Here is a 27251-nt window from a genome sequence, read left to right as displayed (position 1 = left end):
TATCCTATTTATATTTTCAGGTTTTCAGAACTGCATCTTATTCATTTTCCGAATAAAGCATAAAGCGCTCAAAATCAGAGTTTACTCTCTTCCTCTAATATTCCACTATCTTCGGTAGCATCCATGTATTTTTAGTTAACATAACTATTGGTTTCGTTTTGGCTTATTTAAAGCATTTCACACTTGCTGTTTCAGAGGTCAGATGTCCCCTGTGAGCTTCTTCCTTGAGGCAGCCTGCTCTACAGGAGAGGCCAGTCCAGCGGGAAGACAGCCCACTGCAGACCAAACAAACCATCTAGTCCTTGTCACAAAAAGAGGCTGCAACCTGATGGTGATTCTCTTCCTGACTTTTCCTGGTGGTCCTTCTGACTTGGAGTGGCCTGGCAATTTCAGTGCCGTGACGGCCGGAATGTTGCCACTAAAATTCCTCTCTGGGCAGCATGAGCGGCTGACAGGGCACGCGGAGAAAACGATTCGCTTTCCCCAGGCTTGGTGGAGCGACTGCTGTTGGACGAGTGTGGTCGTCTCAGGATCTCTGAGCAAAGAGACACTGCCAAGGCGGCGGCTGTTCAACGTTTAAGGTATGTTAGGGAGACCCGAAGCCCTGCACCAGGAACGCAGTTTAGTTCGCCCAGGCCACCCTGAAGGGCTGCCTCTCCAGGCGCTGGGTCCGGGGAGAAGAGGGCAGCTGCCACGCCGCACTACGCATCCTTCCATCCACTGTGGTACCTGGCGCTGCCCCCGGTCTCCAAAGTCGAGCTCCACCTCCGCGGTCTCACCTGGAAGTCCGAAGCCCAGAGAAGGTGCCGGCCGCGGCCAATCACTGTTCTGCCGCCCCCACTTCCGCTACGGACTCGCGCAGCCTCCTGGGCCAAACGCTGCAGTGCTTGGGGCGCCGAGGCCTGCAGAGAGCTGTGTGTTCGGTGAGAAGTTTGCATTCTCAAGGAACCTCAGCTGTTGGGTTTGCTCTTCTGCCACCCACCCCTACGTGTGCCAGACTGAGGGCTCTCCCTGCCCCACCTTAACAGAAGAGAATTCCAGGTGCTGTTTTAATTTATTGAATCTTACTTATAAATGGTTGGAGAAAAATGTGGTTATAATTCACACTGAACAGCTTATTAAAAGTTACAGTATCACTATGATAATTGAGATATTGTCTTTTAGGGAATAAATAATGAAATTATAAGATGAAATATATAAGATGTCTGGGAATTTGCTCCATTGGCAGAAGTTGGTGGGGTTATAAAGACTGTTAATTCAAATGATAGAGGTTGGTTTCTTTTTATGTGTAGGTTCTTCATAATGTTCTCTCTACTATTGTGGATGCACGAAATACTCCACAATTTAAAAGCTTCCTTTCTTGGCCGGCATGGCAGCTCATGCCTGTAATCCCAGCACTTTGGTAGGCTGTGGGCGGATAATATGAGCTCTGGAGTTTGAGATCAGCCAGGCCAACCTGGTGAAACCCCATCTCTACAAAAAATACAAAAATTAGCCTGGCATGTTGGCCCGCCCCTGTGGTCTCAGCTACATCGGAGGCTGAGGTGGGAAAATCGCTTGAACCGGGGGAGCCAAGGTTGCAGTGAGCCAGGATGGCGCCACTGCACCCAAGTCTGGACGACAGAACGAGACCCTGTCTCAAAAAAATAAAAATAAATAAACAAAAGATTTATTTCAAAAGTCTAATCATGTTTCAGCGTTATCAATGCTTCGTTCCAGAAAATCTCATTTCTCTTACTTTTTTCTTTGAGCCGCCTCCCCGCTTTCAGTCCACCTCAGGGCTTTCAGATTCTGTCTGCTTTTCTCTTCCTCCTCACAGTTGTCCCTAATCTTAATCGATTTTCCATCCTCTACCAATCCTATCTCCTTTCCTGTCTGCACCCTTTTTTTATCTCATAAAACTGCCAAATTAGTTTAAACTGGGATTGAGGAAAGACCGAGACCAGGCATTGTGCTTCCATCTGGGCGTGTGTCCGGTGTGTGGATCCCAGGCCTGGTCTCAGATTACCTGAGTCACCTGGGGCTGGTTCCTTGATCCCCCTCTTCACCCTGTAGTGGTCACATGAAAACAAGGACAATCAACCTCAATTGGACTGCAGTGGCAAGATTGTAGCTCACTGTATCCTCAAACTCCTGACCTCAAGCAATCTTCCTGCCTGGGCCTCCGTGCTACTCAGGTTGCTGTCTTGAGCCATTGAGCTCAACCTGGAAAAATTTTTTTAAAACAGGATTTGGTGTGGCACTGAACTCAAGATATTCCAAGAATGGTTTGTGTTTCTCATACTTCTGTTGACTGTTTAATGGTAGATATGCTGATTATGCAGAACAGTTCAGACATAATTAGATGTAATTAGGGCAAACCAGCATGAGGCCCCTTATGAGAAATCCAAATCTGTGATTGTTATACAACATACAAAAGAACTTTCTCATATACGAGTCAGAGTAAAGAATAAACCGCATAGGTATATGTGTAGGATATGTATATGCCACTATAATACCATTATACACACACACACACACACACACATATATATATATATTTTAAGATGGAGTCTCCCTCTGTCACCAGGCTGGAGTGCAGTTGTGCGATCTCAGCTCACTCCAACCTCCGCCTCCCAGGTTCACACGATTCTCCTGCCTCTGGCTCCCGAGTAGCTGGGACTACAGGCACGCGCCACCAAGCCCAGCTAATTTTTGTATTTCTAGTAGAGACAGGGTTTCACCATGTTGGCCAGATGGTCTCGATCTCTTGAACTTTGTGATCTGCCTGCCTCGGCCTCCCAAAATGCTGGGATTACAGGCGTGAGCCACCATGCTGGGCCAATAAAATTTTAAGTAAATATAAAAACATATTTATATTTTATTTTTAGTAGAGATGGTTGTCCAGTCTGGTCTGGAACTCCTGACCTCAAGCGATCCTCCTGCTTTGACCTCCCAGACTGCTGGGATTATAGCCATGCTGCCAGCCATGTGTAGGGTATGTATATGTTCATATAATACTATAAAATTTTAATTACATTTGTAAGATATGTAATTATATGTATTTCTGTATAATATGTTCATATAAATATGCTAATACAAGAACATATTGAAGTATAATCAAATATATATAATTTTAGATGTATATTGAAATATCTTTCTTTCTTTTTTTTTTTTTTTTTGAGACGGAGTCTCGCTCTGTCGCCCAGGCTGGAGTGCAGTGGCCAGATCTCAGCTCACTGCAAGCTCCGCCTCCCGGGTTTACGCCATTCTCCTGCCTCAGCCTCCCGAGTAGCTGGGACTACAGGCGCCCGCCACCTTGCCCGGCTGGTTTTTTGTACTTTTTAGTAGAGACGGGGTTTCACCGGGTTAGCCAGGATGGTCTCGATCTCCTGACCTCGTGATCCGCCCGTCTCGGCCTCCCAAAGTGCTGGGATTACAGGCTTGAGCCACCGCGCCCGGCCGAAATATCTTTCTAAAAACACAAAACTGATGGTTGAAAAATAAAATGCATGAACTCCCCAGGGTTCCTTCTTATGTGGCTACTTTCCCCAGCTTAGGTCCAGCCAAAGGCTGCACACCCTTTACTGAGTGCAGCTCACCTGTGTCTCCTGGTGCAATCCTCACTCAGATATTCTGCTGCAAGCAGAGGGTTAGTGTAGGGTGCGGAGCCTACCTGTATTCACTTGTCAGCAGTTCACTGGGGATTGTCAGTTTTTTCCATCCTTGCAGAGCTGATGTTTCTTCCTCGATCCAGGTCAGAAGACACAACACAGTCCCTATTTCTTGTTCACCAAAATGGTGACCTCAGAATGAATTCAGTCTTATACCTTGTAGGGAGTTTTTTCCTTATGCAGTCAGCATAGGGGAAGTGACAGGTCCCAGAGGGCAATTCTGTCTTGTTCTCTGATTGCTCCTCCAGGGTCCTGGGTTGGTAAAGGGGACAGGGGTAGGGACCTGCAGAATGGTCATGAAGGGGTGGGAGCTGCGGAAGTAACACATCATGCACTGAGTGGAGCATAAGGGCAATTGCTGGGTGTCGCTCTGTCACCCTGTAGTGCAGTGATGCAGTCATGGTTCATTGTAACCTGGAACTCCTGGGCTCAAGCAATCCTGCAGCCTCAACCTTCCAAATAGCTAGGACTGCAGGCACATATCACCATGCCCAGCTAATTTTTAAAAATTATTCTTTTTGTAGAAATGGTGTCTCACTATGTAGGCCAGGCTAGCTGGGAACTCCTGGCCTTATCCTCCTTTCTTGAACTCCCAAAGTCCTGGGATTACAGCCATGGCTCCCAGCCAGTTTTTTGTTATTCATAATAAGCCCCTTTGGATCAACTGGATTTATGCTAATGAGGTGGGTTGGGTTGGGGCCCGGGGTAGCCTCAGGATAGGGCTGCTCAACAGAAGACCAAGTGATTAGAACTTTCAGTAGGATGGTGGGGGGTACCTGGAAAATAAACTTTATACAAACTCTTGAAGAATGTAATATGAGGAGCTTTGAGATTTGTGAACACTTTGAGGTGCGGGGAGGGTGGAACACCCAAGGAGGGAATGAAACTATATTTAAATATTAAATGTGATACCTATACTGCACTTACACTTTTAAAATCATTCTTTTAGTGATTTAAGATATAGATAAAATGATATGATATATGAATACTGCATTAAAATGATTTGGGGAAAGTAGAAAGAGGCTGAGTGCCTGTGAGAGCTTAATGTACTGCAATTTAGAGTCTGTAGGCCTTTCTTGAAGGTGGCCCCATTAAAGATGGGTGGATTTGGAAGTAACAGCATAAGTGACCTTAAGCAAAATTTATAAATGATGAATATGTTTCCTTCAGAATCCAAACAGGGTTAAAGATACTGGGCTTGTTTTCACATTGTGGGCATTGAGAGGTTTAATAGCTGTTTCTCCATAGTATCAGAGATGGAGTTGCTTTCAGTTTACCAAATAATTTTCAGGCAATTAATCAAATGAGGGGCTTGCACTGTGTGGGGGTAATGACCCATTCCCTTTGTGTAAACTCCTTTGTGAGTATTTTCATGGCTTGAATGAGTGTTTCAAATGGATCACCATGGAGGAGAATGTCATCCATTTAAATCATACCTGCTGTTCTGGAAGAAGTTGAATGAAGTTGAAATCTTCCCTACAAGGTTTGTGTGCAAAGGCAAGACTGCTGAGGTGCCCAAGATTGGTGGGTAGAGATGCATAAAATTCCTTTGAGGTAAAGGGAAAGCATGGCCAGGAAGCTGTCGAAATAGGCCTGAAAAAAAAAAAAAAATTAGCCAAATCCTTAGTAGCCAGATATTTACCACTTGCTGATTGGACGGAGTAAGTCATGTCAATAACATTGGGAGAGATCATCCCATTACAGCCGTCATCAATTTCACTCTGAGATGTCATACTTCTTTCAAAGTCTAAGAACACACAAAATTGGGGTTGAAGGCAGAAACAGTGAGATAATCACTCCTAGGTCTTGTATCATGGGTTTCAATTCTTGAATATCCTATTTTAACTAATATTTAGCTATATTATCTCTTTTTCACTGGGGTCAGGAATATCCTTTGGATACCATTTTGTAAAGCTAGTTTGAAAATTCGAAAGAATTTAATTGCATTTATGACTTATCCTATCTCTTTTTTTCTCTTTGATATGTCATCCCAGTGTGTGCTCTGACTATGGAAAATTTAGGGAAACCAGTGATTCTCATAGTTAAAGGATACTTCTTCTACCTCCGTTTTATGTGCGGTAACATCACTAAGTGTTCATCATTTAAAATCAGAGGGATCCCTGGTTAACTAATTAGAGGCAAAGGATTACATCTATGAAAGTTTTCCAACTGATGCATTGTAACAGATGCTGAGGTTCAATCATCCAAGTTACAGAGAAAGAAAAGTCAACCAGCACCATTAAATCTTCTGTGTTGTGCAGATTCTTTTGGTAAATTTTGCATATTCAACTGGAAATTGCAAATTAGGAACTTCTGTTCCAGTTTTTTTTTTTTTTTTTTGGTCCTCTCCTTGAATCTGTAATTTGGTTTTATCTTTCTCTTTATTCCCCATTTCTCTGACTTTCATGTCCATTTTTTTTTTATTCTGTTTTTGTAGACATGCAATACACTTTACGGGTTTTTCCTTTTAATGTGATTATGCTTTGACAATACATAATAACCATTTAAAGTGATTATTGTCTATGACAATACTGATTGTAACACCTTGTGAAGAAGGTTCAATAGAGAAATAAGACAAACTTTTCTGTAAACGTATTAGTGAAAGTATACACACAGGATTTGTTTTTTAAATTACAAAAGACACAGCAGAATGTCTGGACTGAGATGCATGACTCAGGGAGACATTAAAAGGGATCTGAGTCCATGTTCCTGTTCTTAAATACCAAAATGTTATCTAAATTACTGACCTAGGTCAGAGAAATCTCTCAAAGAGCCTCAACCGAACTCAGTAAAAGCAGCACAAAACAGCTGAGCTGAAAGTTCAGGCTTGTCATGGGGCACAGAGCCAGTGACAAAGCAAAGCTAAAACAGCAATTCCCTGATGGCGGCAGCCAACATCTGGATAATCCTGCTCACAATGGCCATTGCAGGGGTCAGTCTGCATACACTTTGGTTCAGTATTGAGACTGCTAATGCCAATGCCACACACTCCAAGCCCGTGTGAAATGGATTCTTACTCCTGTAATGAGGTTTGTGGGGGAGAGCAGGGTGTCTACGCAGTTGGTCCAAAAGTGACTTGAGAGAGCAGGGAAGGGAGACTGGTTTGGGGCTGTGATGGTGGTCATGGGTGGGGCTGCTGAAACGGTCCTGCACTACCAGGGACTTGCTAGGTCTGAACCTTCCACCTGCACCAACAGAGGGAGCACCCAGGGCTTTGTCATCAGCTTGTCCAGGGTGGGCAGACGGGAAGAGAGAAGAGTGAATCCCCCCAAAAATACCAGCAGTCAAACATAAACATGGAATCAGAAGCTTTATTACAAATGCCCTCCAAGAACACAGGAAGAAAAAGATAGCCACATGCAAAGGGTGCTCTAAGTAATTCCTCACTGGCCTATGACAATATGATTGTAACAGCTTGTGTAGAAGGTGCAATAGAGAAATAAGGCATAAGCTTTTCTGTAAACGTATCAGTGAAAGTGTACACATAGGATCTGTTTGTTTTTGTTTTTGTTTTTTTTGAGACAGAGTCTCGCCCTGTCGCCCAGGCTGGAGTGCAGTGGCACCATCTCCGCTCACTGCAAACTCCGCTGCCTCCCGGGTTCACACCATTCTGCTGCCTCAGCCTCCTGAGAAGCTGGGACTACAGGTGGCTGCCACCACACCTGGCTAATTTTTTTTGTATTTTTTGTAGAGACGGGGTTTCACCGTGTTCGCCAGGATGGTCTTGATCTCCTGACCTCGTGATCTGCCTGCCTCGGCCTCCCAAAGTGCTGGGATTACAGGCGTAAGCCACCACGCCCGGCCTATATGATCTGGTTTTTAAATTATAAAATGAAACCTCTCCCAACTCATAGTCCAGAAAAACACCAATTTGCAGGACTTCTGTATTCCTTGTACTGCGTGGACTACAGAATGGCTGAATTTGCCAGCACCCCATCTGTGGAGTTGGTGATGTAAGACCATCTCTGGGAAATGTTTCTTTACGCCCACCAAGGGAGCATGCACCTGTGCCTCTCACTTCTACTTGCCAAAAGTGTCTCCCAGCATCAAAGCCGTCACAGCTCCAGACAGCTGGGTAAAAAGTAAATGATTGAGGATTATCAGTAAAGTGTGGCTTCCTCATCCTAAATAATCACACTTTTTCTCTCTCTTGAGATAGTAAGACTACGGTGGGCTGTTTCTGGATCTAGCATCAAATCTTCTTGAAATGTGCTCATAATTCTTTGCAGGCCAAAATAATGTGGAGAGAGACTCAAACTCTCCTTCTTTGATTCATATGAGAAGACTGCAGGGGTTTTCAGGTTTTCATATGTGTTGTAGATGTTCTCAATACCTGTCAGCACATCCAGGTCTGCTTGAAAACACTTCTCCGTTACTTCATTTAAGAGATTCTGTAGTGTGGATAAGTGGTCTGAAATTTGTCTTTGGTTTTCAGTGAGTTTTTCTTTAGCATCCTTCTCTTCAGTAAGTAATCTTGCATGAATTGCAGCTTGTTCCTTTACCAAGAAAGACTTAATTTCTTTAAATTCAGATTGTAATTCCTTCCATGTTACTGTCTTCCTTTTCACATTAAGAGATCTCAAAATTGGGACTTCACAACGCATCTTGGCATGTTCAATTTCTTTCTTTAGTGGCTTAATGTAGCTTTTGAGCTTTCTCCCATTTCTTGCTGCAGCTTGCTCAGTGGGCATCAGGCAGTGATATTGGTGGTCAGAGGAGACCCTGTGCTGGGGACCCAATAGCTCCAGGTCCTTCTCACAGAACAGGGCCAGACGCTGACTGTGCTTCCCACACAGGCGCTCCTCTTCCTGCCATTTCCTCTTGCTTCTCATGGTGAGAAGCTGCTGAACCACATCAGTCATGTGGCTCCACTGGGTGTTGCTCCTGAGGTTCTCAGGGCAGTGGTAGAGGCAGTCAGGACAGGGGAGGACATCCTGCAGGTCTTCCCAGCACTGGTGGATGCAGGAGTGACAGAAGTTGTGCCCACAGTGAGTGGTGACTGGGTCCTTCATGTAATCCAGGCAGATGGGGCAGCTGGCCTCTGCTTGGAGCTCAGCCAGAGAGGCTGCAAAGGCCATGGTGTGGGGAGGGATCTGTGTGGGGAGACTCCCTTCAGAAGGTGTGATCCTCCAGGAAGGAGGGAAAGTGAGAAGCTGGTGCCTCCTCAGCGTTCTGTCTCCTGCAAGCACTTCACAAGCCTGTGTCTGCTTCTTTCCCTTTGGCTCTAGAAACAGCTCCGGGGGTGGGGAGGTCACAGGGCACTGGCTGATCCCTTGGCACCAGTTCTTCCTTTAGTAAAATCCAAGCTGGGCTCTTTCGTTGTCTTTCTCAGCAAGGGCCACAATTACAAGAGGCGATGGAAACTAATGACCACGTAAAATATTCCAGACAGACTCTCAACAGAACAATAAAACAGTTTTCTTCAGCTTCAAAAGGAGAAAAAAGAATAGATATATTAAAGCACTGAAGAGCATGTATATCAATGAAAATAACTACCTAATAATTTTCCTTATTTCTACATAAACACTTCTAAAGATAAAGTCCATTGGGATAGAGGAAATTTCAGAAGTATTCACTAGTTATGATTTCTGATAATGATATTACGAGCTTAATATTTGAAGGAAGCTCTATATTTCAGACATTCATAGTGCAGTATTTACCTATAAGATTATATGTGATCCTGGGTTTGCTTCAAACTATTGCAAAGTATAGGGATTGGGAAATAAATTTATAAGTGGATACACAGTGTTTGTTGCACTAATTTTGCTACTATTTTATATACTTTAGATGCTCTCCAGTAGAAAACGTTATTGAAAAGACTGATAGCCTGGACAAAATGGCGACACTCCATGTCTATGAAAAAAATACAACAATTAGCCAGGCATAGTGGCACACACCTGTAGTCCAAGCTACTAGGTAAGCTCTGGTAGGAGGAACAATTGAGCCTGTGAGGTTGAGGCTGCAGTGAGCGGTTAGTGTGCCACTGGACTCTAGCCTTGGCAACAGAGCATGATCCTGTCTCAAATAAAATAAAATAAAAAGTGAAGTCTTATTGTCTCTGTGTCATTGTCTCCAAGCCAGACCAGCTTCTCTCTTACTCTCATTTCTGAACCTTATCTTTCACTTCTGCTACATCTAGAAACTCTAAAATCCCTTGTGGGTGGCTCACGCTTGTAATCCCAGAACTTTTTGGCAGGCCGAGGTGGGCAGATCACCTGAGGTCAGAAGTTTGAGACCAGCCTGGCCAACATGGTGAAACCCCATCTCTACTAAAAAACAAAAATTAGCTAGGCGTGGTGGTGGGCACCTGTAATCCCAGCTACTTGGGAGGCTGAGGCAGGAGGATCACTTGAACCTGCAAGCAGAAGTTGCAGTGAGCTGAGAGGCTGCCATTGTGCTACAGCCTGGGCAACAAGAGTGAAACTGCATCTTGATACATACATACATACATAAAAATAAATAAATACATAAAATCCCCTGTGTCTTCCTCTTTCTTCTTCACACTTCACACAAATCTCTCCCACATTCTTTTTTTACTCCAACTCCATCTGGCTTCCAGGACTGACTTCTCTATGGCCACACAAATCTCCCAAGTTCAGATGAACTAAAGTAGTGGCAAGAACAAGGTCAGGCATTATGGCTTCGTGTTCTAATATTTTGGGGTCGCTGACCACAAGCACAACGGGCCCTTCCTCCTCGCTCTCAACTACTGCATCATCCTCTGACCTCACCTACATTATCCACTCCACTGGCTAGGTCTCTGCAAAGTGAATTTCCCAAGCACTTCCTCAGTATAGCCTCCTATTCCATCCTGGTGTGTTGGGAGTGTCGCCATTTTGTGCAGGGTGTCCAATGTAGCCTCCTATTCCATCCATTTTCGTCCTCATGGACTGTGAGGAGAAGTCCTCACAGGATCGCTCCAAGCGCAGCCTGAGCCTCCGAGGTCTCCCCCAACGCATAACCTGGCCCAAGGCGCCTGCCCCTTCCCTGAGTCCCCGCTCACCTGTAGTTGTGGTCCGAGGGGCGCTTCCTGATGTCAAATCTCCACTTGGGTCCAGGCTCTGTGAGTATTCGGGAGCTGCCCTTAAATTTCCAGATGTGGGGGTGGTTCCCTCAGCACCACTGCCGACTAAGAATGCCTGGTCCTGTCTTTGCAGGTCAGTCGTGTCCTTCTTGGTCCAGGTCAGGACAGGAACACAGCACAGCCTCTCTCTTCACCTGAGAGTTCTGAATCTGGCGCCTTCAGAGCTTATAAGCCCGTGGATAGTTTCCTTTCTGTTTCCTTATTGGACAGACTCTAGATGCAATTATTGTCTGGCCAATGACAGGCTCTGATGAACATTTCCCACCTTTTCTGATTGCATTTTCAGCCTGGGAGGTGGGGTGAGTGAGGAGAACGTGAGGAGACTAAAAGTGGAAGATTGGATTTCCTTGTCTCTCAGTAGTCCGTTGAAACTCCTCTAACTTAATCAGTGATTTGGTCCTGGGTTAATTGAATATTGGAAATATTTTAGTCTTGTTTTTCTCAGGCAGGTAGATGTAGGATTTGTTGGCTAACGTTGGCCTTTTCCTTCTCAGGCAGTTTTAATTCTTTTTATCCCTTGAAGGAAATGCTTCCAGAGTCAGTCCTTGCCTCTGTTTTCTGGATTCCCAAACTCATTCTAGCGTTTTCAGCCTCCACAGGCTCAGACATAGCAGACAAACTGCTGGTTGAGACATTTATATGCTATCTGCTCATTCTGTAGGTGGGGGTTTCGTAGGGGTGTGGAGAGTGGAGGGGCTATGTAGGGGTGTGGAGAGTGGAGGGGCTATGTCTGGGCAGTGCCGGGCAGCTGTAGAGTAGGCTTTCCTAGGTGGATGATTCAGACGTTTCCTGTGCGGTACCTGGGCTATAGTTAAAAGAAATCTCCCTGGTGACTCTGGCAGTTTGTGAGATCCTTGGCAATGTCATGCATAGCACATGGTTTCAGCTACTACCCGCGTGGGGACAGTATCCAAGTCGGACCCCATCTCAGGATCTTTATATTAATATACACAGTGTCTGCCTGTCATCCCATTCACTGACAGATATTTGCTCACATATTCTTCGAGTGCTAGCTGTCTATGGACTCTGACAGGAAGCGTGGCACACAGGGGTAATGGTACCCTCCTCAGCGGCAGGAAGCTGCAGTGCGGAAGAGAGAAAAGCAATGCAATGATGGCATGGCCTCCTCTTCATGAGGACTCAGTTTACTAAAAGGAGAGAATACGAATATTCTTTTGTCAGGAGCACAAACACATATACTGCAGAAGGATTCGATGGAAATATTTTAAAGAGTAAATGTGTGTGCTGTATAGGAGAGAACACCCTACTTGGCAAAATAGTTACACAGTGACTTGCTGTCATCTATTTGCCTTCCAAATGATAATTGCTCTTAATGGCTTCTTGTAAATGTTCCCAAATGGTCTAGGCATATACAACCACCCCCCCCCCGCCGCATTTATATGAGTAGGGGTTATGTATAGAACACTCCGCCTTGTTACCTACAAATAGGAGCTACTTGCATATTCCACAGCTGCCCGTCATTCGTTTTCGTCCTATATCACTATATATACTTCAGGCTATTTTAAAATGGATTACCAAATTTAAGGAAAATCTTCTACAGGAAGTACTATAAATGAAACGGATGTGTTCTGAACCACCTGTAGGGCATCCAGTCTTCTAGGTTGTTTCCCACAATATACTTGGCCCTCTGGTTTGTTCCTAGAGAACAGCTAGTGTTACTTCATTATGAACCTTGATACATGCACTACTTCACCTAAACATTCAATGGAACCTATGCATTAGAACAGAGAGGTAGTGATAATTGCCTCCTATACAAAGCACAAGAAAGTGAGTCCTAGAATGGGTAATTCATCCGAAGTTGTTGATTCTTCTATCACTTCTCCATCCTCCCATAGCACCCTCTATACCCTTTCGTATCACCATCAAAACATGTCTGACATCATTCTTTTTTTTACTTTAAGTTCTGGGTTACAAGTGCAAAACATGCAAGTTTGTTACATAGGTATACATGTGCCAGTTTAATCAGATTAAACTCTGATTTTGAGCACTTTATGCTCTATTTGGAAAATGAATAAGATGCAGTTCTGAAAACCCGGAAATACAAAGAATAGGATATGATACACACACTAGATGAAAACAAAACTTTCAGAGCATATTTTCTAATTTAAAGCTCTATTAAATGAGATAGCAAACTATTCACTCAAATAGACAACCAGTAACTAGTATAAAGGTATGTATCAATAACAAGTTTTAAGATAAAACTTTCATGAGCTTTTCCATTTTAACTAAGGAATGATGATTCTAGACTTCTGCCACAACATTATGGTCGACAAAAGATTCTTCATTTTACATAGATTTCATTCTAGGTCCTGAAACAGCATGTCACAATCTTGTATCTCTGAAGATAGAATACAGTGAGATTTGGAAAGACACTACAAAAACTCATGATCCAAAAAAGATTAAGGCTGGTATTACTAGCAAGAAGAGAGAAGAAAAAATCAAACTGGATAGATATAATAGAGTTGTTTGTTAGAATTGTCTTCCCAGGAGATGGAAAAAGACACCGTCACAATAGGATTCATGCTTTAGTATTCAGCTACAGAAATGTAATAACTTTGCTGAAGTCATTACAGTAGGTAGAGCGGCAATTGTTCTTCTATTAAAAGTAAAACCCGGTAATATTAGGATTTTTCTGGACAATGAAGTGGGTGACGTTTAATCTTATAACTTGAATGCCAGGTCTCATATCTTTTCTTCAAGTGATATTTTTATGAAACTACTTAGGCTGTGTTTCACACCGGGTATGATTTGTAACCTCTTGTAACCTGTACGGTAATAGATTATGAAGGATGAATTATTTGAAAACTATTTTTTATTTTTATTTAGGTGAGGAGATCTACAATTCTGAATTCTGTGTTTACCACTTATAAGCAGAAGAAGGGCTCTTTTCCCCATTATTTTAGCAGCTATCAATAAAATATTATTAGAAATGCCTACTCTTCAGAGATGTAATGGGAATACATTGTAAAGTACTTTTGATATTCTAAGATGAAAAATGGTATTACTTACACAGTCGATAATTCAATATGTTCCACATTATGAATTTTATCAAAATTATATGGAGAGTTATCCAGTACAGCAACAGGCTTATATAAAAAACAAAAAATGTCCTGGGTCAGGCTATCCTACGCCAAATTCCTGTTAAACAGAGGCATGACTTATTCTAGTGACCTTGCTATTTCTCCACAACTATTAATTGGATTAATATTTTCATATGACTATCTAATTGTTCATAGCTGAGCCACTTAGGTACTATAATCATAATATCTTTGATATACAAATTTTGTTTTACTGTGATTAAAATTGCCTGATACTTTACTTGCTGCATTTTCTGTTTATCTCTTTCAGCCCCATAGCTGCTAATCTCTAAAGTTCCTCTCTAAACTCCCATGTAATTTGTTGATTATATTCATTTTCTTTGTAGCGTTCAATCTCCTGAAGCCCTCTATCATCTTAGAACTGAAATTTGGTGATATGATGCACGGCTGTCATCTGAGGCCTTTCATGTTTCCATTACCCTAAGAATTACGTTTTATCTTCTACCTTAAGTCCAGAGGTTTTAAGTCTATTGTTGTCTGATCCCTTGTTTTCCTTCTTAGTTTTCTTCCGTTCTTTTGGTGAGTGTATCACCAGGTAGTTCCCTGAGAAAGGGGACTTGGAAGATGTGCCAGTCATTTCCCTGTGTGCTGTGAGATGTGGGAATGTGTGCTAGGCCCAGCATCACATCTGGAAGAGGGTCAAGAACATCTGTGAAGGCCACACATGCCTGAGACCAGAGTTCAGAGTGCCTGACCACGACTCATACTCAATCAGAACATCAGAGAACACGAGCTTCCCCAACTCCCAAAACCACACTAACAGGAGTTGAGTAAAAATAACAGTAGAATCCAGTTTGAGAAATGAAAGAGACATATCACGAGGGGAGTCTGAAGCCTTGAATGCACTAAGGGTAACCATAGAAATAACAAACTTCAAACTCTGCCTAACTCCTGGCTCGATTAATACAAACACACCCTCCCTACAGGCCTAGCAGAAGGGAAACAAGTTCATTTCTTCTATTGGTTGAATTGTGTTCTGCCAAAAACATCTATTGAAGTGCTAACCCCAGTGCTTCAGATGTGACCTCATTAGGAAATTAGGTCTTTATCAAGGTAATCTGTTAAGGTCGGGTGCGGTGGCTCACGCCTGTAATGCCAGCACTTTAGGAGGCCCAGGCGGGTGGATCACCTGAGGTCAGGAAATCGAGACCAACCTGGCCAACATGGTGAAACCCCGTCTCTAGTAAAAATACAAAAATTAGCTGGGCGTGGTGGCGGGCACCTGTAATCCCAGCTACTCGGGAGGCTGAGTCAGGAGAATCTCCTGAACCCGGGAGGTGGAGGTGGCAGTGAGCCAAGATCGTGCCGTTGCACTCCAGCCTGGGTGACAACAGCAAAACCCCATCTCAAAAAAATAAAATGAAATAAAGGTAATCGTTCAAATGAGGTCATTAGGGTGGTCCTTAATCCAATATGACTGCTGCCCTTATAAAAAGATGAAGTTTTGACACGAAGATATGCACAGAGGAAGGTTATATGAGGAAACATGGGGGAATGCCATTGCAGTGATGCATCTACTAGCCAAGGAATGCCAAAGATTGGCAGCAACCCACCAGAGCCTGGAGGCATGGAAGCAATTCTGTATCACAGCCCTCAGAAAGAACCAATTCTGCCAACACCCATATTTTTCGACTTGGCCTCCAGAACTGTGAGACAATAAATTTCCTGTTATGTAAACGATCCAGTTTGTGATACCTTATTAGGGTATTCCCTCCAAAACTAATATAATCTACAAGTATAAAAATGTTTACCTCAGTATGTATTTTTCTATATATGTCTGGTTTTCACCAAAAACAAAAAAGTACAAGGCATACAAAAAAAAAAGTAAAAGGAAAATAAACCACACTCTGAAGAGATGAAATGAACATCAGAACCATACTATGACACAAATGTAGGAAATCTCATGCAAAACAATGAAAAATAATTGCAATTGATATGTTAAAGGCTTTAGTGGAAAATAAAGACAATATGCAGGATGCAGGATCAGATACATAACTTTATCAGCGAGTTGGAAACTATAAAATCAAATGGATAAGCTGGGCACGGTGGCTCACACCTGTAACCCTAGCACTTTGGGAGGCTGAGGTGGGCAGATCACTTAAGGTCAGGTGTTTGAAACCAGGCTGGCCAACATGGTGAAACCCCTTCTCTACTAAAAATACAAAAAAAAAAAAAAAAAAAAAAAATTGCCAGGTATGGTTGCAGGCGCCTGTAATCCCAGCTACTTGGGAGGCTGAGGCAGGAGAATTGCTTGAACCCAGGAGGTGGAGGTTGCAGTGAGCCAAGATAGTGCTACCATACTCCAGCCTGGGCGACAAAGTGAGACTCCGTCTCAAAAAACAAAACAAAAAACAAACAAACAAACAAAACAAATGGAAATGCTAGCAATGAAAATGACAGAAAAGAGATGAAGATGCCCTCAATGGGCTAATTAGTACCCTCAACACACTGAGGGAAATAATCAGTGAACTTGAAGATAGATAAACGAACTACCCAAACTGGATTATAAAGTGAAAAGAATAAAAAATAGAGAATCTAAGAACTGTTGGACAGTATCAAACAATGTCATTTATGGATACTTGGAATCTCAGAAAGAATAAATCTCATCACTATAAATAAAGGCAAAAATAAACCAAAATTTACACATAAAAACAAGAAATATTTGAAAAACACCATGGCTAAGAATTTAGTTACAGACACCAACACTCCAAAACCAAGAAGCATATCTCCAAACATAGGTATATCAATCAAATTCAAACTGCTGAAAATTAAAATCAAAAACAATTTTGAAGGCAGCCCAAGTAAAAACCTACCTTACTGCCATGCATACATTAACTATGGGAATATGTTCTGAAAAGTACGTCATAGGATGATTTCATCATTCTGTAAACATCATAGAGTATGTCACACAAACCTAGATTGCAGTTGTGTAGCTTATGATGCCTGTAAGTTACACAGTACAGGTGAATGCTCCTAGGCTATAAACCTGTACAGCACGTTACTGCACTGAATACTATAGAAATTGTAACACAATGGCAACTATTTGTGTATTTAAGTATATATAAACACAGAAAAATTCCATAAAAATGCAGTTTTATAATCTTATAGGACCACTGTCATGTATGCAATCAGTGGCTGAAACGCTGTTTTGCAGTGCATGACTACTGACGAAGGAAGAAGGATAAGAATTACAACAGACCTCTCATCGGAAAATGTGAAATCAAAGAGACAGTAGTTCCTTCCGTAAATTAAAAAAAACCCTGCCAACTCACAATTCTATAACCAATTAGCATATTTCTCAAAAGCAATGGAGAAATACTTAGAAAAATAATATGAGGGCCGGGCGCGGTGGCTCAAGCCTGTAATCCCAGCACTTTGGGAGGCCGAGACGGGCGGATCACGAGGTCGGGAGATCGAGACCATCCTGGCTAACACGGTGAAACCCCGTCTCTACTAAAAAGTACAAAAAACTAGCCGGGCGAGGTGGCGGGCGCCTGTAGTCCCAGTTACTCGGGAGGCTGAGGCAGGAGAATGGCGTGAACCCGGGAGGCAGAGCTTGCAGTGAGCTGAGATCCGGCCACTGCACTCCAGCCTGGGCGACAGTGAGACTCCGTCTCAAAAAAAAAAAAAAAAAAAAAAAAAAAAAGAAAAATAATATGAAATTTGTTGCCACAAGCAGACACTATAAGGAATGTTAAAGTACTTCAGGCCGAAGGAATATTATATATGTCAGAAACTTGTGTTTACACAAAGAAATAAAGTACATAAAATAAAATAAAGGTAATTGCTCTAAAAGATAACTAGCTTTTTGAAACAACAACAATAATAATGTATAGTGTTCTTCCAGCATATGTAAAAGTAGAGTATAACTACAAGACCACAAAGGATCAGTGAGAATTGGGAATATACTATTACAAGGTTCTTATACTTAAAGGGAAACAGTACATTTCATTTAAAGGAGGTCTCAAATTATTTTAAAATATAAACTGCAAGCCCATGGGAGAACCACGAAAAAATGTTTTAAAATATGTATAAAATAAGAAGGCCAGGCGCAGTGGCTCATGCCTGTAATCCCAGAACTTTGGGAGGCCGAGGCGGACAGATCACGAGGCCACGAGATCAAGATCATCCTGGCCAAAATGGTGAAACCCCATCTCTATTAAAAATACAAAAATTAGCTGGGCGTGGTGGTGTGCACCTGTAGGCCCAGATGCTTGGGAGGCTGAGGCAGGAGAATCTCTTGAAACTGGGGGGCAGAGATTGCAATGAGTGGAGATCATGCCAATGCACTCCAGCCTGGCAACAGAGCGAGACTCTGTCTCAAAAAAAAAAAAAAAAAAAAAAAGAAGTTAATAGAACAGATTAAAATGTAATCATAAAACATGGTTGATTAAACCCAGAAAAGCAAGACATGGTGGTGTGCTCCTGTAGTCCCAGCTATTTGGGAGGCTGAAGCAGGAGTATCTCTTGAGCCCAGGAGTCTGGGGATGCAGTGGGCTATGATTATGCCTGTGAATAGCTATTGAATGCCAGTCTGGACAATATAGCCAGACCCTGTCTTAATCCTAGCACTTTGAAGTCCAAAGTGGGCGGATCACTTGGGGCCAGAAGTTTGAGACCAATTTGGGCAACATTAGTGAGATCTTATCTCCAATAAAAACAAAAAACAGAGAAGTCAAAATCAGCATTCTTTTCAAGTTCCTATGGGAAACTCACCAAGATAAACCACATCATGGGGCTATGAAACATGCTTTCACACATTTAAAGACTAGAAATCATACAAACTACATTATCGGACCATACAAAATTAAAGTTGATGTTATAGAAAAGTCTCTAAGAAATCCACAAAAATGTGAAAATTAGTACTCTTCTAAATACCCCTTGGGTCAAAGAGTAGTCTCAGGAAAATTAAATATTTTGAGCAAAATACAAATACAATATTCAGTATTGTATTAGTATTGTAAATACTAAAGCAGTATTTACAGGGAAATTTATAGCATTAAATTTATAACATATATTAGAAAAGAAGATCTAAAATCAGTAACTTAACCCTGTACCTTGAGAAAATAGAGAGAAAAAAAGCAAATGTAAAGCTTTTCAATATAAAGCATACAGAAGGACAAAAATAAAAATTAGAGCAGAAATCAATAAAATTGAAATTGGAAACAAGACAGAAAATCAACAAAACCAAAGCTGATTCTTTGAAAGATAAAAATAGAGGCAATAAATTGATAACTGCCACAAACTGCCCAACATAGTATGGGATTTCAAATGCATGCTCTTTCCACTATCTCAGTGCCTTAGTTTCGGCAATGAGTGAGGGATAGAACAATTAGGAAGAAGCCTGATTATGTAGGGAAAATGGGGAAAAGAATATTACAGTGATGATTTCTTGGGACATAAGGTTGGTGGTGGAATATTAAGTAGCCCGAAACTGGCAAGGGGAGTGCAGAGTAGGGATGCCGGAAATACACAATTATATTTTTCATTTATGAAACTCTTATCACTTACAAAAATGATTCTGTCATTAAACTATGATTGTTTTCTTATCCAAGGAAGCCACTGCATTTACAGATCCTCAAATATTTCAGTCAATCCATATATCTCTAATAACACTTACCTCACCAATGTCATCCAATTTTTGATGTCTACTATAATTCATTATTGTAATTTAGTCAGGAGATGTGTAATTTTCTCTGGATTGGTGTAAGATTAAGATAACTGGCCAGGTATAATAGTTCATGCCTGTAATCCCAGCACTTTGGGAGGCTGAGGCAGGTGGGTCACTTGAGGTCGGGAGTTCAACACCAGCCTGACCAATATGGTGAAACCCCATCTCTACTAAAAATACAAAAATTGACCAGGCGTGGTGGCATGTGTCTGTAATTCCAGCTACTCAGGAGGCTGAGGTGGGAGAACTGCTTGAACCTAGGAGGTAGAGGCTGCAATTAGCAGAGATGGCGCCACTGCACTCCAGCCTGGGTGACAGAGACGCCATCTCAAAAAAAGAAAAATAAATAAATAAAAATAACTGAAACATTACAATGGTACCTGGAGCTTAAATTTATCCATTATAATGCCAGCTGACCTTGGGTGAGAGCTCATTACCAAATTTGTGTAATATATTGACTAAATCTCATGTTTATAGGACATTTGTTTATGCTAATGTATTTCATAATACATTGTAGATAGCATAGCAATATATTTCCCAGTTTAAAAGGTTTAAAATATGTAAGAGTAAATTGTTTCAAAACTATAATTCCAGACTCTGAAAAACTTCTGATTAAATATCAGGATAGACTAAAGATATTTTCAAATACAAAGGTCTCAAAAACTTTATTTCCCATGAACCTTGTTAGAAAGCTACTGAAGAATGTGCTCCAATTAAACAAGAAACCAACTTCCAAATGGAAAAACATAAAAACAGGTAAAACAATTCAAGAGATGCCAAGAACATCTCCGAGATACCTGAGCAGCTGGCTTAGTGAACCAATGTGCCTGCGTTGCAGATGAGAGGGCTCCTTGAAAGTATTCTGCAAGATGAAAATGGCATAAAGCCAGATGCCTTTAAAAAAATTCAGGAAATTAGACAAGTGCAGGGGACAGTTTGGGAATGAATTAAAAATAAGAACATGGAGCTCTTCCCTTTTGCAGCCATCACTGAAGTGGGAGTGACCAAAATGAAGTTTAGTATATATGGGGTTTCACCACTTTGGCCAGGCTGGTCTCAAACTCCTGACCTCGAGTGATCCGCCCGCCTTGGCCTTCAAAATGCTGGGATTACAGGCATGAACACTATACCTGGCCTAATTATTTGTCTATTAAAAGTTATTTGTAATTTCTAACATTTTCAGAACACAAAGGAAAATACTTTTTTAAAGACCTTGATCAAGATGGTTAAGGGGATCAGTAGTAATGGCATCACCCCAATTTGGATCCCAGGGGTGAAATCAGTGAGTAGACCAGATGGAGGGTAGTGGACCAAAGAAAATGTAAAGGCTGATCCCTTCTTTCATGTATTGCCCTTCTTACAGCTTCCTTTGAGGAACAAAAATCATTGTTTCCTGAACATTTGATCAGAAGGAAAAAGAAAAACTGAAATTAGTGAAGTCAGTGAAGTCTTCGGTCCCATCCTGAATCATTTTTGCCCTCTGTTCAGGGACAGGTCTAGAACGAGTGAGCACAAAACTGAAGAATGTGCCAAAAATCTCAGCAATCAAGATAACATTTGAACTCCATTTTTGAAAAAAATAAAAACACCCACGAAACATACATGATGAATAAAACATCGAAATTTTAGATAAACACAGGATAATCAGGAATGAGTGTGGCGGCTCACCCACCCAAAGTGTAATCCCAGCACTTTGGGAAACTAAGACAGGAGAATTGCTTGAAGCAAAGAGTTAGAGACCAGCCTGTGCAACATAGCAGGTCTTCATCTCTAAAACAAAATAATTAGCCAGGCATGGTGATGAATGCCTGTCTAAGCTACCGGGGAGGCTGAAGTGGGAGAATCACTTGAGCTTAGGAGTTGAAGGCTACAGTCAGTTATGATCACCACTGCATTCTAGCCTGGGCAATAGGAAGACCCTGTTGAAAGGAAGAGAGAGGGCCGGGCACGGAGACTCATACCTGTAATCCCAGCACCGAGGCGGATAGATCACTTGAGGTCAGGCTTTGAAAACAAGCCTGGCCAACATGGTGAAACCCTGTCTCTACTAAAAATACAAAAGTTAGCCAGGCGTGATGTGCGTGCCTGCAGTCCCAGCTACTCAGGAGACTGAGGCAGGAGAATCTCTTGAACTCAGGAAAATGAGGTTGCAGTGAGCCGAGGTTGCAGTGAGCCGAGACTGCACCACTGCACACTGGCCTGGGCAACAGAGCAAGACTCTGTCTCAAAAATAAATAAATAAATAAATAAATAAATGGAAGAGGAAGGAAGGAAGGAGGGAGGGAGGAGGGAGGGAAGGAAGGAAGGAGGGAAGGAAGGAAGCAAGGAAGGAAGGAAGGAAGGAAGGAAGGAAGGAAGGAAGGAAGGAAGGAAAGAAAATTAGTTAAACCATGTTAGAGCCTTTGGCAAAAGGAAAAATCACTCATTTGAAACCCATCGGTAACAAGAGCCTTGTCTAGGCATATTGGCGCCTAAGTTTCAGCCCTCTATTTCCTCCCTTCATTCTCACCTCCCAAAATGACCTCATTCCCTAAACTCCATGTCTGTAGCCCATTTTCCATTCTTGGCTTCCACTTGCCAACGTGTTCTTGGAAAGAACACCAGATTCTAGCCCTGGCTTCTTTTACGTCTAAGTTCTCATTTCACTATAAATCATACTATTGGATTCTAAGGAAAAGGAAGATAGCAACATGGAGGAAGGAATTACAATCTGAATTTAAAGAAATTAAGTCTTTCTTGGTAAAGGAACGAGCTGTAATTAATGCCAGGCTACTTACTGAAGAGAAGGATGCTAAAGAAAAACTCACTGAAAACCAAAGACAAATTTCAGACCACTCATCCACACTACAGAATCTCTTAAATGAAGTAACAGGGAAGTGTTTTCAGGCAGACCTGGATGTGTTGATAGGTGTTGAGAACATCTACAACACATGACAACTTGAAAACCCCTGCAGTCTTCTTATACGACTCAAAGAAGGAGAGTTTGAGTCTCCCTCCACATTATTTTGGCCTGCAAAAAATGATGAGTACTTTTCAGGATTTGACACTAGATCCAGAAACAGCCCACCCTAGTCTTATTATCTCAAGAGATAGAAAAAGTGTGATATTTAGAATGATGAACCCACACTTCATTGATAATCTCCAGTCATTTAGTTTTTATCCAGCTGTCCGAAGCTGTGAGGGATTTGATGCTGGGAGACACTTTTGGCAAGTAGAAGTGTTATGCCCAGACCGTTTGTTCCCCAAAGAAGACCACCAGAGTCCAGAGTCAAAGCCAAGCAGCAAGGATCTTTACTACAAGTTTGAACTTGGTCCCTCCATTCCACAGCATACAGGAGGGCCTCGAACAATGCGAGTGCTTGCTTTTTATAGCCCGATGTAAACAGGATATGTAAAGTTATAGGGAACAAGGTAATTCTCTCGGTTACAGCATTACAATTGGTTAACATTATACATTTAGCATTCCTTATCGGAGATCTCCCAGGTGATGTTTTTCTGAAATTTGAAAGAAATATGGAGGAATGTGTTTGTGCTGGACTCAGGAAGTTGGGAGATATATGGGGGATGTGCCTCATTCCTTTCAGAAGTTGAGAGGCAAAGTACATGCTTCATTGGTGGGCGTAAAGAAACATTTCCCAGAGATGGTCTTACATCACCAACTCCACAGATTGGGTGCTGGCAAATTCAGCCATTCTGTAGTCCATGCAGTACAAGGAATACAGAAGTCCTGCAAATTGGTGTTTTTCTGGACTATGAGTTGGGAGAGGGTTCATCTTATAATTTAGAAACTGTTTGGGTGAGGGAGAAGGGACAAGATGGAGGAAGGTGAACAAGATGGAGCAGTCCCTGTTGTTTCCGGGTTCTTCATCACAGATTTTCCCGCGCTGGGGAAAAATTCCCGCGCCCGGGGAAGAACCAAATCAACTGAGCATGCGCAGAGTGACGGGGGGGCGCGGGGGCGGGGGGGGACACCGAAATTCAAGAAGCCACTCCTACACACACCCCAAACTCCTCCCCTTCCAGCTCCCAGGCATAAAAGTCCGAGGCCGGTAAGCGCCAGCGTGACTTTTTGGGCCCCCGCGTTTGTGGAGCAGGGAACCTCACGGAGAGCTCTGGTGCGACTTCCCTGGCCCTATACCTGAGGACTGGAGAACCTCGCCTGAGAGTGTGTGCATATTTGCAATAAAGGGCTGCCGCTTTCTTGTGTACTTTGGCCTCATGTTTAATTATTTAGGTCTCCTAAATTAAGTATTAAATTAAGGCAATTATTAAATTAAATTAAGACAGAAACCAGATCCTATGTGTACACTTTCACTGATAAGTTTACAGAAAAGCTTATGCCTTATTTCTCTATTGCACCTTCTTCACAAGCTGTTACAATCATATTGTCATAGGCCAGTGAGGAACTACTTAGAGCACCCTTTGTATGTAGCTATCTTTTCTTCCTGTGTTCTTGGAGGGCATTTGTAATAAAGCTTCTGATTCCATGTTTATGTTTGACTGCTGGTATTTTTGGGGGGATTCACTCTTCTCTCTTCCCTTCTGCCCTCCCTGGACAAGCTGATGAGAAAGCCTGGGTGCTCCCTCTGTTGGTGCAGGTGGGAGGTTCAGACCTAGCAAGTCCCTGGTAGTGCAGGACCCTTTCAGCAGCCCCACCCATGACCACCATCACAGCCCCAAACCAGTCTCCCTTCCCTGCTCTCTCAAGTCACTTCTGCATCAACTCTGTAGACACCCTTCTTTCCTCATAAACCTCATTACAAGAGTAAGAATCCATTTCACACAGTCTTGGAGTGTGTGGCATCAGCAGTCTCAACACTGAACCAGTTGTCAGGCAGGGTCCACCCTATCTATGCAAACGGACTCTTTCAATGGCCATTGTGAGCAGGATTATCCAGATGTTGGCTGCCACCTTCAGGGAATTGCTGTTTTAGCTTTGCTTTGCTCAGTGGCTCTGTGCCCCGTCATGAGCCTGCACTTTCAGCTCAGCTGCTTTGTGCTGCTTTTACTGAGTTTGGCTGAGACTCTTTGAAAGAATTCTCTGACCTAGGTCAGTAATTTAGATAATATTTTGCTATTTAAGTATAGGAACATGGACTCAGGTCCCCTTTAATGTCTCCCTGAGTCATGCATCTCAGTCCAGACATACTGCTATGTCTTTTATAATTTAAAAAACAGATCCTCGTGTACACTTCCACTGATAAGTTTACAGAAAAGTTTATGCCTTATTTCTCTATTGAACCTTCTTCACAAGCTGTTACGATCAGTATTGTCATAGACAATAATCATGTTAAATGGTTATTATGTATTGTCAAAGCATAATCACATGAAAAGGAACAGCCCATAAAGTGTATTGAATGTCTACAAAACAAACAAACAAAAAAACAAAACAATGGACATGAACATCAGGGAGACAGGGAATAAAAAGAAAAATAAAACTGAATTACAGATTCAAGGAGAGGAACAACAACAACAACAAAAACTGGAAGAGAAGTTCCTAATTTGCAATTTCCTGTTGAATATGCAAAATTTACCAAAAGAATCTGTGAAGGGGTGGTCTGCCCCTCCACACCTGTGGGTGTTTCTCGTTAGGTGGACCGAGAGACTTGAGAAAAGAAATGAGACACAGAGACAAAGTATAGAGAAAGTGGGCCCAGGGGACCGGTGCTCAGCATACAGAGGACCCACGCTGGCACCGGTCTCTGAGTTCCCTCAGTATTTATTGATCATTATCTTTACCATCTTAGAAAAAGGGAAGTGACAGGATAATAGGATCATAGTAGGGAGAAGGTCAGCATAAGACATATGAATAAAGATCTCTGCGACATAAGTTTAAGGAAAAGTGCTGTGCACATGTAAACATCTCTATAAACCTTTTTAGTGTATAAAGAGCAGCACTGTGCTAGCAAGTCCCACCTTTTGCCCTAAGGTGGTTTTCTCCTTTCTCAGTAAACAGAACATACAATTGGGTTTTACACCGAGATGTTCCATTGCCCAGGGAAGGGCAGGAGACAGATGCTTTTCTCTCTCAACTGCCAACAGGCCTTCTTTCCTCTTATACTAGTCCTCCTCAGCACAGACCCTTCACGGGTGTCAGGCTGGGGGACGATCAGGTCTTTCCCTTCCCACGAGGCCATATTTCAGACTTTCACATGGGGAGAAACCTTGGACAACACCTAGCTTTCCTAGGCAGAGGTCCCTGTGACCTTTGGCAGTGTATGTGTCCCTGGGTACTTAAGAGAATGGTGATGACTTTTAACCAGCATACTGCCTTCAGGCAATTGTTTAACAAAGCACACCCTGCACAGCCCCAAATCCATTAAACCTTGAGTCACCACAGCACATGTTTCTTTCAAGGACAAGGTTGGGGGTAGGGTCACAGATTAATAGCATCTCAAATACAGAACAAAATGGAGTCTCTTATATCTACTTATTTCTACATAGACACAGTAACAGTCTGATCTTTCTTTTCCCCACAATCTGTACAACACAAAAGATTAAAAGGTGCCAGTTGACTTTTCTGTTTCTGTAACCTGGATGGTGATTGAACTTCAACATCTGCTGAAATGCATCAATTGGAAAACCTTCACGGACTTAATCCTTTGCCTCCAATTAGGTAACCAGGGATTGCTCTGCTTTTAAATGAAGAGTCCTCTATTACCTCAGTGACATTACTAATCATAAAATGAAGGCAAAAAAGGTATCCCATGTCTTAACTATAAGAATCACTGCCTTTCCTAAATTTTCCATGGTGTGTTTCTAGATTCTAACATAAGCTGTGACTGACTGATGTAAGTTCAGGGGGAACTCTAATTTGTGACCAATTGTTAGTGTGTCTCACCTCCAAACTGGTGCCTGTTCTATAGAGCACATAGTGGAAAAATTGTATCCTGTGCCACATATGAGCTCGTTTGGTGGTCACTTGTGTGAAGCAAGGAGTCACTATTTGGAGATTTAGCATTATTCGAAAATTACAATTACTTACGTTAATCCATTTTGTTCTGATTTGAGAGAATACCTGAGATTTGGTAATTTATAAAGAAGAGAAATTAATTTCTCACAGTTCTGGAAATTGGGAGGCTCAAGATCAAGGCAGTGACAGGTTTGGTGTCTGGTGAGTGCCTGGTCTCTGCTTCCAAGATGGTGCCTTCAATGCTGCAGCCTCTGGAGGGAGAAACACTGTTCATCATATGGCTAAAGAGCAGAGGCGGAGTTGCTGAGTGCAGTGGCTCACGCCTGTAATCCCAGCACTTTGGAAGGCCTAGGTAGGCAGATCACTTGAGGCCAGGAGTTGAAGACCAGCTTAGCCAACATGGCAAAACCCTATCTCTACTAAAAGTACAAAACTTAGCTGGGCATGATGGCATGCAGCTGTAGTCTTACCTACTCAGGAGGCTGAAGTGGGAGGATCATTTGAACCCCAGAAGCAGAGATGGCAGAGCCGAGATTGTGTCATTGCACTCCAGCCTGGGTGACTGAGAAAGACTCCATCTCAAAGAAAAGAAAGAGAGAGCAGAGTGAAGGCATATACCCTCAAAAGCTCTTTTTTAGCCTAGCATGAATCCATGAGGGGGAGCCCTTGAGACCTAAACACCTGTCATTAGGTTCCTCCTCTCAGTGGAATCACATGGGTGATTGTTTATAACACATGAGGTTTGTGGAGACAAACATTTAAACAGTAGCTATTGAGGCTCACACTCATAAGAGCAGATGGCTAATTAGGA

The 27251-nt window shown here is 42.4% G+C and overlaps 2 protein-coding genes and 1 long non-coding RNA gene across 3 annotated transcripts in view; 1 reads left to right on the top strand and 2 right to left on the bottom strand.

Moving 5' to 3' along the window:
* Positions 1–27251, top strand: part of LOC102126915 (tripartite motif-containing protein 60) — a 98679-nt gene that overhangs the window by 20613 nt on the left and 50815 nt on the right. Inside the window, exons 6-7 of the mRNA XM_065545663.2 lie at positions 196–1041; positions 2871–2977. The gene's annotated coding sequence lies outside the window, so the exon portion shown is untranslated. The remainder of the gene's footprint in view (positions 1–195; positions 1042–2870; positions 2978–27251) is intronic.
* On the bottom strand, positions 199–788 carry LOC102125882 (protein FAM218A). The gene has a single exon (XR_006698359.3). It is a non-coding gene; the product is annotated as a protein FAM218A (long non-coding RNA).
* On the bottom strand, positions 1043–9679 carry LOC123573650 (putative tripartite motif-containing protein 61). The gene is made up of 2 exons (XM_065545664.1): positions 3656–9679; positions 1043–2049 (listed from the first exon to the last, which is right to left on the bottom strand). Exon 1 carries the CDS (start codon positions 8729–8731, stop codon positions 7778–7780), a length of 954 nt encoding a protein of 317 aa, XP_065401736.1. The 5' UTR covers positions 8732–9679; the 3' UTR covers positions 1043–2049; positions 3656–7777.

Source organism: Macaca fascicularis, chromosome 5 (genome assembly GCF_037993035.2).
Source record: "Macaca fascicularis isolate 582-1 chromosome 5, T2T-MFA8v1.1".
Lineage (NCBI taxonomy): Eukaryota > Metazoa > Chordata > Mammalia > Primates > Cercopithecidae > Macaca > Macaca fascicularis.
The sequence above is the reverse complement of the archived record's forward strand: the minus strand, read 5'-3'. Positions and strand labels throughout refer to the sequence as shown.